The sequence below is a fragment of the Nansenia antarctica genome, assembly GCF_963989245.1.
Source record: "Nansenia antarctica genome assembly, chromosome: 2".
In the NCBI taxonomy this organism is placed as follows: Eukaryota; Metazoa; Chordata; class Actinopteri; order Argentiniformes; family Microstomatidae; genus Nansenia; species Nansenia antarctica.
The window spans coordinates 8,069,358-8,081,225 of NC_137675.1; the positions used below are offsets into that span (position 1 = coordinate 8,069,358).

Below are 11,868 nucleotides of genomic sequence, written 5' to 3' on the forward strand. Positions count from 1 at the left end.
CTAGGCCGTACCCCAGGCCGCGCCCCGCCGGCCCGTTGGCGCGGAGCCGGGGTCGGGGTAGGGCGCGGGCCCGGGGCTGGGCCCGGGGCTGGAACCTGCGGTCGAGGCGGGTGGTTGTCGGGGGAGGGGTCGAGAATGGCCTCCGGCGCGTCCCGCACCCCCCTCCTCTGGGCCCGAACCGGTGGCTCGGTGCGGTCCAGTAGCTCGCGGAGCATGGCCCGCTGCTCCGCCTGCCCCCGCATCAACTCCGCCGCCATCACCTCCTGCGCCTGTAGCATCCGGGCCAGGTGCGCCACCACCTGGACCGATGAGTCCATGGTCCTCTGGGCGTGTGTGCCGACCCCCTCTCTGTGCCCCACGTTGGGCGCCAGATGTAGCAGTTTCTAGGCACAGAGGGAGGTTGACACAGAGGAATGGTGCAGAATAATAGTTTTATTTAGTCCAACACCGCTCAGCACCGTCACTGACGTGCTGAGCCAGTCTTTCCCCCACTCCCGCTGTCTCTCCCTTTCGGGACCCGCTATTCCGCTCCTTGGCTGAGCCCTCGCTCTCGCCCCGCTATTCCGCTCCTTGGCTGAGCCCTCGCTCCCGCCCCGCTAGTCCGCTCCTTGGCTGAGCCCTCGCTCCCGCTATTCCGCTCCTTGGCTGAGCCCTCGCTCTCGCCCCGCTATTCCGCTCCTTGGCTGAGCCCTCGCTCCCGCCCCGCTAGTCCGCTCCTTGGCTGAGCCCTCGCTCCCGCCCCGCTAGTCCGCTCCTTGGCTGAGCCCTCGCTCCCGCCCCGCTAGTCCTCCCTTTCGGGACCCGCTCCGTCCGTCCGGCTCCCTGCACCTCACCCCCTTTCGGGGTCTCGTGCTGGCTCGCCGCGGCTCTCTCTCTCTCGGTCTCTCCGTGTCTCCGTGCGGCAGGTACTTCCTGCCCTACTCATCTCCCGAGGGAACAAACACACACAGGTTAAATAGACCAGTGGAACAATGAGTCTGATCACTGACACCTGTCCGTAATCAGCCCATCATAACGAGCCTGATCACTGACACCTGTCCGTAATCAACCCATCATTCCCCTCCAATGGCAGTCTGGCTCCCTCTGCAGGCCAGAACGCGCCATGTTCCCCACAATGACCAAGGTCGGTGGAATTTGTTGTCGGTACAGATGGAAAAAACTCAAACAGCAGTGTCAAATACATCAAACATACACACATTACACATGTTACACATGACAATCACAAAGGACAATGTACACACATAACCACAAGAAGAAATCATAGTCAATATTTACAACTATAAAGTGCAGTACATCTGGCAGGGTTAGTGCAGTGAGTCAGGTGTTGAGAGTCCTTATAGCAGAGGGGAAAAAATGGTTGCCCCATTGCCTAATCCTTGTGGGAAAAACATTGTTTTAACATGCTGTTACATAGTAAATGCCTTATGATTTGAAGCAGTTTAGAGGTTTGTTACTCAAATAATGACTCTTCCTTATTCCACAAAAATAACAAAGTGCATAGTGTATGTCATGGGCAATGACCATGTCGGTATGCATTCGAATCTGGCCCATGCCCTGCTGACATGGCCTCTTCTCCTTACTTATGTCTATCTTCAAAGGAAGATTGTCCCTTGACAATTACCTCCTGGGGATCAAGAGAGCAGAGCACTTTGCACTGATTTCCAAAAAAAACATCCTCATCCAGAAAGACCAGTTTCTCTGGAACATTGCTGGCATACTCCAGCCGTTAACTTAACCATGGAGTCGTTTTTCAGAGAAAAGATTGTTTTAGGGAAATCACGCATTGTGTCACCTCCCCCAGGGCTTCTCTCAGGGAAGACTATTAGGTTAGACTAGGTAGATGATAGGCATCTTTTGGTTTCCAGAGACCTCCATGTAAAAAAGTGCACTTTCAAGTTTGTAACTTTTAAACATAGGTACTAGGTACAAAACCAAATATCATAGCAATGGCAGTTAGACCTCTCTGCACATTTTAAAGTTGGATTGGTGTGAACGGCTTCAAAGTTGAAGGAGGCAGCTCATCATATGAGCCTATCTGGAATCTGTTGAGCTCGATATTGGAAAACAAAGGGTCGGAAACTGTAGTCTGGAATTATGGAATGAAAATATGGTTATGTAAATTGAAGGAAGTATGTAATATGTATTCATATAATGTATATGTGTTGTTTCCTTTTTTAAACTGATTTTACTACAGTATGAATAGTCTTATAGCTCAGTATTTCCTCAATGCCAAAAAAACTACAATAGTGGTACCTGTTTTCTGGTAATTAAAGGAAAAGTTGTATTTGTCATAAAAAGTTAATTAAGTAAAAAAAAACGTGTCTGTGTTTATTTTCGTTCTTTTTGAGAACTCTCATTTCATTATTTCAGTTTATGTTCAGTGTCCTGTCATCGTCCTGCTTATTGTTTTGTAAATACCTGTACAAAGTTGCCAGCTATATTTCTACCTATTTATAAAGTTCCACACCTTGGGCATGCACCTCAACATTGTTGTCCTCTTCCCCTCTGACACCACTGTAACAGTGTCTCCCTGACTAACACATTTTCTAGTTTATGCAATATACTGGCCATCAGGGCACACACAATAAAGTATTTTCACACTGCACTTCAAGACGTTTTCGACTAAAGGAAGTCGTGTCAATGCCACTATCTAAGTACCAGTTAGTGATCTGTGAGATACTATCATCACTGCTCAAAATAGGAATGTAATTTACTGATAAGACACATAGTTGTGGGGAGGATTGGCATTAAGGTATCTGTACAGAATGCTGTAGAGAAAAAGCATCCTCATCTTTGCAGTGGAAAATTCAGATTTGAACGTATTCCAAGTCTTTGATGTATCTCAACATCGTAGATGTCTCTGATCTTCTTCTTTTCGTGTCCACAAGAGAGTCAGTTACAAGGCTTGGCTAGATGTGGTTCAACCACAGCTGAACACATTGCTGTCCCTTCTCATTGAACTCTGCCAAGTCCGTTGATGTGCAAGGCTGCTCCAGCAGGGGGCATATCAGGAGGTGCTGCATGGTCTGTGGTTCAGTGCCACAGTCACACACAACGTCCCCGTCATTTAGGTATCCCCATTTGGCGAGAGTGGCTTTTGTACGTACAACACCAGATCTTATCCTGTTTAGGCATTTCCACACTGCGTAGTTGGTGTCTGCTCCAGGGGGCAGTGCCTCGCTCGCCTTTAGCTCCATTGTTGTTGCTGGTGGGAGTTTGTCCAGCCTTTCTTCCCACCGAGTGACTCTTTCACTGCTTGTGCTCGGTGTTCCGAGGGGCGGGACGCTCTTCAGGAAACTTTTCCTTGATTTAAGGCGGCTTTTGGCTGGCACATGGCCAAAGAGAGGATGTCTTTGGTCAGTAGACTGTTGTTGGCGCTCTTTTTTGCTTGCTGCATTTCGTCGTATCTCTGGTGGGGCTATGCCTGCCAGGATGTACAGACGGTCTGTTGGTGTTGGTTTCAGACAGCCTGTGATAAGGCGGCAGCTAGCATTGAGGGCGGGATCCAGCTTCTTGGCATGGGCAGCTCGCTCCCATACTGGGCAGGCATACTCGGCAACTGAGTAGCAGAGAGCTAGTGCGGTTGACTTCAGAGTCTGTGGGTTAGCACCCCAGGTTGTGCCAGTGAGCTTGCGGATGATGTTGTTCCTCGCACTCACTTTACACTTGGTCTGCACTTTTTGGTTGGTCGTTGGTGTAGATATTAAAGAGAAGTGGTGCAAGCACACTTCCTTGTGGAAGGCCATTCTTGAGTTTTCGCCACCTGCTTTTCTTTCCTCCTAGCTCAACGAAGAAGTGCCTATTTTCAAGCATGCTTTCAATCAGTTCTGTCAGACGGGTGTCTCTTGTGGTCTCCAGGATCTTGCTGAGGAGACGTCTGTGATGTCTCTGATGAGGAAGATGAGGAAGATGATGAGGAAGATGAATTACATTTACATTACATTTTTGGCATTTAGCAGACGCCTTATTCCAAAGCGACTTACAATCGCTACATTTGACTAAGCAAGTGAACCATCTATTCATCAGTCGTAGCAGAAAGAGTAATCTAGCTCAGGCCAGAGGCCATTGGCAGTCATTGGGATAGAAGGAGAAAGAATTATTCTTCTTATTATTATTATTATAATTATTACAAATTTATTTTTTACACAAGAGAGACAGTACAAGGGGAGGAAGTAGAAATCTTAGGAGACACAGTATAGGGGGAAGCAGGTGTCTCAGGAGGCACAGGGGTAGTAGATGTCTCAAGAGGAGCAGTTAAGGTCTAACCTGAAGAGATGAGTCTTGTGGAACATGGGGAGTGACTGCAGTTCTGACAGCCGTGGGAAGCTCATTCCACCAGCGGGGAGGAGCCAGTATAGTGAAGAGAAGTGACCGGGCAGCGTGACTGCCGTGTTGGCATAGAGGTGGTGTAGCCAATCGGCCAGCCGAGGTGGAGGAGCGGAGTGAACGGGCTACTGTTTAGGGGGTGACCATTGCCCGCAGGTAGGCAGGGGCTATCCGTTTTGTTGCCTGGTAGGCAAGCACCAGGGTCTTGAATCTGATGCAAGTTGCTATCGGGAGCCAGTGCAGGGTGCGAAGGACATGAGAACATTTTGGGAGATTGAACACCAGACGGGCAGCAGCATTCTGGATGAGCTGCAGAGGTCTGATGGCAGAGGTGGGGAACCCGGCCAGGAGTGTGTTGCAGTATTCAAGGCGGGAGATGACCAGTGACTGGGTCAAAAGTTGCGCTGCTTCTCTGGTGAGGAATGGTCGTATCCTTCTGATGTTGTAAAGGAAGAATCTGCAGGAGCGTTCTATCACTGCGTTGTTCTCCGCACAGGATAGGCAGTTGTCCAGATCACGCCACGGTTCTTGGCTGTCTGGGAGGGGGTTACAACAGAGTTCTCCAATGCAGAGACATGTGTTGCCACATGGGTCAGAGGGGGGGAGGTACAGGAAGAGTTGAGTGTCATCTGCGTAACTATGGTAGGAGAACCCATGTGAGGAGATTACCGAGCCAAGAGACTTGGTATAGAGGGAGAACAGTAGGGGCCCTAGGACAGAGCCCTGTGGTACCCCAGTGATGAGGGTTCATGGAGAAGACAAAGATTGTCTCCGAGTCACCTGGTAGGAGTGACCCGCCAGGTAGGAAGCAAGCAAGGAAGCAAGTGTGTGGTGCCAGAGATGCCCAGTTCTGAGAGGATGGAGAGAAGGATCTGGTGGTTGCCTGTGTCGAAGGGAGCGGACAGGTCCAGGAGAATGAGAACAGAGGAGAGGGAGGAAGCTTGAGAACAGTGGAGGGCCTCTGTGACAGCAAGGAGAGCAGTCTCAGTGCAATGCCCAGCCTTGAAGCCGGATTGGTTGGGGTCCAGATGTTCCATCTTCCGGAGATAGTCAGTCAGTTGTTTAGATGCAGCACGTTGAAGGGTTTTGGAAGGGAAGGAGAGAAGGGATACCAGTCTGTAGTTGTGGACAGAGGACGGGTCACAGATAGGTTTCTTGAGGAGAGGCTTGACTCTGGCTATCATGAAGGCAACCGGGACAGATCCTGTGGATAAGGAGGAGTTGATTACGGTGGTAAGGTAAGAAAGGATGTCAGAGGAAATGGATTGAAGAAGAGAGGAGGGGATGGGATCGTGAGGGCAGGTGGTTGCCCGCTTGGATGTGATCAGTGTGAGAATCTCATCAGGGAGAGACTTTTTTTGGAAGTAGGTGACAAAGTCATGAATGTCATGAATGTGCTGCTGGATGTAGTCTGATCCAGAAAGACAAGTTTCTCTCGAACATTGTTGGCATACTGCATAGATGCAAGGCATACTGCCTTGAGGACATCAGGAGCTGGATGAGCAGGAATTTCCTGAAGCTCAACGGCAGCAAAAACGAGGCCCTGCTCATCGGTTCCAAATCCATCCTCACCAACACCAGGGGCCTCATTTATAGAAAGTACTTTGGATCAAATTTGATCTTACCCGTGTTGTACGTAGAGAACCACGTCAAAGTAGTGATTTATAAAATGACAACGTGAGTCAATTTGACCGTGGAAACGATTGTAGCTCTACGTCAGGTATTGACTTGACATATGCACATTACCTACTGGTTATGCAGAGTTATTACAGGCATGTGAGCCGCACTGCCTACTGTAATTCATGCGAAGTGGCTCTTAATAAAATTAACGATGTTGTTATCAGCCGAGAACATTTGTTTAATTCAAGATTTAAAGGGAACTGATGTTTATGATTGTATTTCAGTCTTCCTTTATATCCCTCCGGAGCTGTCTATCTCCCCTTCAACATGCCTATAGTGTGCTCCACAACGGACCTTGCCCGGCCATGCGCTAAATTATACTGGATTTCCTCCGGTGTCTTGGGGTTCGCAAAGGGAGTGAGCAGCCATGTTTTCAATGTCACCTGAATAAGACCATTATATTATTATAGTATAAGCATTTGCCTGGTTAGTTGTCATGATCAAATGTGACAAATGCAACTTACAGAGAAGCCACCCTTCTCTGCCCTCTCCCGCTTCCAGACGAACGCCTAGCACTTGGCTTAATTCAGCCGCTATAATTGAGCCGCTATCACAGGGCGTAAATACAAAGCTCATTCACCTGTGTTAAATTTCAAGTATATTTGGTATTTATAGACGGAAGTACGTACGCAATTTTAAACAAGCGCAGCCCGTTTCATAAATAATCCATTTAGAAAAATGTGCTTACGTGCAAGTTAAAGATGACCTTGGTCATCTTTATAAATCACTACTTTGACGTGGTTTTCTACATACGACACAGATACGATCAAATTTGATCCAAAGTACTTTCTATAAATGAGGCCCCAGGTGAGCAGGGGACAAGTCCTACTTTAGAAGCAATTGCACGTGTCGTAGAAAGTGTCCACGAGTGAGTTCTTGAAGGCTGACTTGGAGGTGAGTTTTACCTGGGGCCTCATTTATAAAAAAAAGTACTTGGACATCATCTTTAACTTGCATTATCAACATCACAGCACAATGAAAAATATATGACACAAGAATTCACATTCAAAGGGAAAAAGTTTAATTGTTGTCTATTTTGTTTGGTTATTTGCTGTGGAAAGAACACATTGGTATGTTTATGTACAACATTTACTGTATTAAGAGTACTTTGCTTTACTTTACTTTTATTTATTTGTATAGCACTTATCAAGACAGCAGTCACAAAGTGCTTCACAGTACATTTGGTAGTATACAGCATAACACAGCAAGTAAACAGGCAACAAATAAAATATATTTGTATAATTCATAAAATGTAAACAAGCACTTCACAAAAGCAATGAAACAAATGATAAAATGATAAAAATCAATACAGATATCAAGAAGTAAAAAGAGAAAACAACTTATATAAAATAATTGGGTTTTTAAATGTTTTTTAAAAAGTGGTACAGACCCAGCTAAACTGACAGTGAGGGGGAGGCGATTCCATAATGTTGGAGCTACAACAGTAAAAGTTCGGCCACCCTTTGTTTTGAGCCTACCGTGGGACAATTAAAAGCCGTTGGTCAGACGATCTAAGTGATCTAGGTGCAATGTATTGTGTTAAAAGATCGGAAATATAGGAGTAAGTAAATTAAATCAATTAACAAATCTAAATGTATAACATTATAGTGCAATAACATTATACTGCATGAAACAATACGATAATAAGCAAAAATCTAATGATGTTGTCTCACTGAATACGTACATTAAGGTGTTTCAGTAGATTAAGTCTTGTGGTTAGGAAAGATTGTCAATTTAGAAACATAATGTGAATTTTGACATTCAGATTTTCTCATGAAGTCAAGTTTGATATTCTCAGTTTTATTTGAAGTTATGTCAGTGGCTGTGGCTTTCATTTCTGTGGAGCCAAACTTGATTTCTAACCTGACTTTGCGGGCCTTGCCCCCAAGGATGTCAGGCATCGGAACAGTGAAGGAGCCAATCTGTTCTATTCCCCACTCATCTACATACTTGATAGATTTAGGATTGCGTCTATCTGTGCTGTAAAACCTGAATTTCATTGCTGTCTGATCTGTTTTTATGGGAGAGAAGCTGTGCTCCCTGACTTCATCACAACCCACTGACTGATCCATATAAACCAGTTTCTTAAATATGTCATTACACCACTCTCCGTCTTCATTTGTGAACTTCTTTTCAGGTTTGTGCGCGGATTCATCAAAGATGGCAGAAACAGCAATCCCATAAGTCAGGCCACTTACTCGTGCTGACATCACCTTAGGATTTACCCCAAAAAGGACAGCTCCCTTGACAATGACCTCCTGGGGATCAAGAGGGCAGAGCACTTTGCACTGATTTCCAAACTTCTTCTTAATGTGACTCTGCAGGATCTTACTTGAGGCATAACCTCCCACTAAGACAATGAATTCAATCTTGAAATCTTTTTTCAGGATTTTCGTAAGACTATTAGTTATTCCTCTAAGGCTCTCCTCAAAGAAGGAACACAGTTTCTTACTTGTGATTTTGATTGACCCCTCGTCCCAAGACGCCCCATGAACCTTCTTGAAGAAGCTTTCCATGTCTTGCCTTTTCTGAGCTAATGTTGCCAAGTTAAAAAGGCAGGGTACCTCTATGTCATCATCTGTACGCTTAAGTACAGAGAATTCATACATTATCTTTTGCATCTCGCTAGGAAACTCTCTCTCATACTCATCCCAAAGACCATCAGAGAATATTTCTCTGAGGAAAAGTTTGAACTTCTTGTCCACAGTTTCTCCTCCCATGTCATTTCCAGAGGCCCTGGTGAGCTCCTTCAGTTCTCCACCTGGCAGCATCTCATGTACAGTGATGTCGATAGTTCCACCTGGGGAAGCACAATATTAGACCTATAATACAGTACAACATGCTGTAAGATAGTCTTCTCCTCTAGGCATTTTTAATAATTTACCTGAACTGAAGCATTAGTATATATCAGCAATATATCAGCAGTAGACTATATCAGTTTATTTTTTTTAAAATTGGTATACAATTTGGTATACAATTATACAATGGTATAAAATGTACAGTATATATACGTATAATTGAATGACAAATGCCACTAATTAAGGCAGTCTTAAGGCTGAACAGCGCAACACAAAACAATAGTAACAGTAGTAGTTACTACATACAAATGTTATTACTGTGGCCATTCATATCAATATCGATTTTGTTTTGTCACAATACCAAGTCGTGGCTGTCATAATAAATACTTAAATTACCATACCTCCGCAGTCTACAACGATGTACTGTGTCCCAGGTTTTTGCTCCAGTGTGTTCTGGTTTATCTCGTCTGCTATGAAGCCATCAGATGGAAGCTGCTTACACCAGACTGAAGCTGCCTCTGGCTCCAAGGCTATAATCAACTTGTCGGAGTTTGTCTCCGTCACAAGACCAGCCTAGAAATGAGATAGTAAAACATAATACTTTAATGTGTCGGAAATATGGACTGTTTATGAAACCTCTCAACAATGCAATCAAAGATAATAGAACACATTTTTGCCTTGAATGGGGAATTTGCCTTAATAATAATAATAATAATAATAATAACAACTTTATTTGTATAGCGCTTTTCCTGCAAACGTTGCAGCTCAAAGTGTTTTAATCATTATATAGGCTAATCATCATTTTATTATTTAGTAATTTAAACGCAATATTAAAAAGATGGGTTTTTAGTCTTGACTTGAACATTATGTGCTGAGGTTGCATCGCTAATGTAAACGAGCAGTGCATTCCACAATCTGGGTGCATAAAATGAGAATGCAGCCTCACCAAATCTCTTCTTTTGTACATGTGGTACACAGAGAAAACCAGTGAAAAATGATTTCCCAAGCATGCAATAGATAATATAATATAATATGAATATCATTGATATAGGCCTATACACGTTTATTATTTGGCTCTGAACGAATACTTTATATTTGTGTTATTATATAAATGAATTTAGTTCAAATAGCCAAATCTATACTCAACTTAAAACACTTTAAACATATAATCAGCTAAATGCATAAAGGCATTTACAAAAAAACATAAAATAAATTAAGGGCAATTCGATTGAAACTATAATTTTATGTTGAATTTTAAATGACAAACTGAAAAGGTAAATTGCATTTCACCAAAATGTGTTAATTCTGTACCGTCAGATGATTAAATTAGGATGTTTTGAAAACGTGCCTTGCCCGTAACTGTCCAATCTCACCTCTGCTGCTGCTTCTCTCATGAACTGCTTGGCTGCACCGTCCCATATGGCTGGAACAGTCAGAACCCAGGAGAAATCAGAGGCCAGGAACTGTCTTCCGGACGTGTGTTCTGCGATTGTTTTCAGTGCATGGTCCTTGAGATACCGCAGACTCTCTGTGATCACCTTCATGGCGCTCATCGATTTACCATTCTTTGCAGCTATCATAATATCATTATTCAAAGCCTGTAAAATAATGAAAATTATGTTTTTTAAAAGAAAGAAAATAAGTACATATATATATATATGCTACTAGTATATTCTAGTGAATAGAAGATAATCATGAAGATAATTTATTAATAGGCCTATACTTACTTTGCCGTAAAGTTCCATTTTGAAGTTTTCAAAGAGATAATTTGTCTTCGCATCTGGTCCTTTCATTTTTGTGTATGCCATTTTAGCATCATAACCAAATTTTTGGAATTCTTCATTTTCATCAAACAAAATGCAGGTAGGAGTCTTCGGGGTGTTGTAGCCATGCTCCTGTCCCCAGCGCGGTACCCTGGGTTTTGGTTCCGAACCTTTTGTCAACACACAAAAGGAGTATCCACTATATGCAGTGCCAAAGTCAATTGCTACAATAAATGAATCACCCATTGCATAACCAAAGGCTAGCAGGTTTGAGTTAGAGAAATTATAATTCTACAGTAGACTGTAACAACTAAATACAAGACAGTACCAGTCCCCAATGACTATGCTGCTTGTAATTGTACAATTTGAAACTCGTAGTTGTATTCATAGCTGAAATATCTGCTGTCATTTTGAATCCCTGAGAAGCCCGCCCACCAAAGTGGGTGTCAGCTAGAGGTATAGCTCAAAAGGAAAGAAACAGACTGACTTGATACCAAATCCTGAAGAGGACAAGAGAAGAGCAGCACGATGAGCAAAACATCTGATAACATCTGTTCATGTTGTGCTGAGATGAAAAGGACCTTACAGGACCTGACAGCAAGAATGCAGTAAGCGTGCTTCTTTTCAGCAATTATTTCTTTAAATTATTTTAAGATGTAGCGTAAATATTTTTCAAGACTCCAAATTCCTTTAAATGTCCTGAATCAAAATGTGTAAACGGTGTAACAGTTTAAGTTATTGTATTCAATTACAAATAATAATAATAATAATAAAATATATATATTTATATTTATATATATATTTATATTTCTTTTTCTATTGTGTCGCCATGGCCCACATTCTGCAACAACCGTTGGATTCTGTAATGGGTGTGGGACTGGGCAATGCTACAAACTTCCTACATGACACTGCGCAATATTACAAACTTCCTACATGGACACTGCGCAATGTTACAAACTTCCTACATGGACACTGCGCAATGTTACAAACTTCCTATGGACACTGCGCAATGTTACAAAATGTACTTCAATCTCAATGTTTGCCTGTCAGATGGAAGGGATATGAGTTTTTGATGAATGGAATTGATGAGGGGGGTGGAAATTAATTTACTTACATTTGGATGAAGCAAAGTGCTCCTCTATTATAATGTTTTATTGCCCTTCAAATAGCATTTTGCACATAGCACATTCATTGAATGCAATACAAAGAAAGGTTTGGCGCAAGGGGCTGAAGTGACGTTTTATAGGAGCCAAACAAAGCGTTCGTGGTTGCATTTGAAGTAACACCCTACCTTAAAATGA

At 43.4% G+C, this 11,868-nt stretch overlaps 1 protein-coding gene across 1 annotated transcript; it reads right to left on the bottom strand.

Annotated features, from left to right (window-relative positions):
• On the bottom strand, positions 1 to 10,813 carry LOC308149750 (heat shock 70 kDa protein 12A-like; the record flags this gene model as incomplete). Its single annotated transcript, XM_080522645.1, has 5 exons — positions 1 to 95; positions 7,766 to 8,806; positions 9,206 to 9,377; positions 10,178 to 10,402; positions 10,532 to 10,813. 5 exons carry the CDS (start codon positions 10,811 to 10,813, stop codon positions 1 to 3), a joined length of 1,815 nt encoding a protein of 604 aa, XP_080378771.1.
• Positions 10,814 to 11,868: the final 1,055 nt, after the last annotated feature.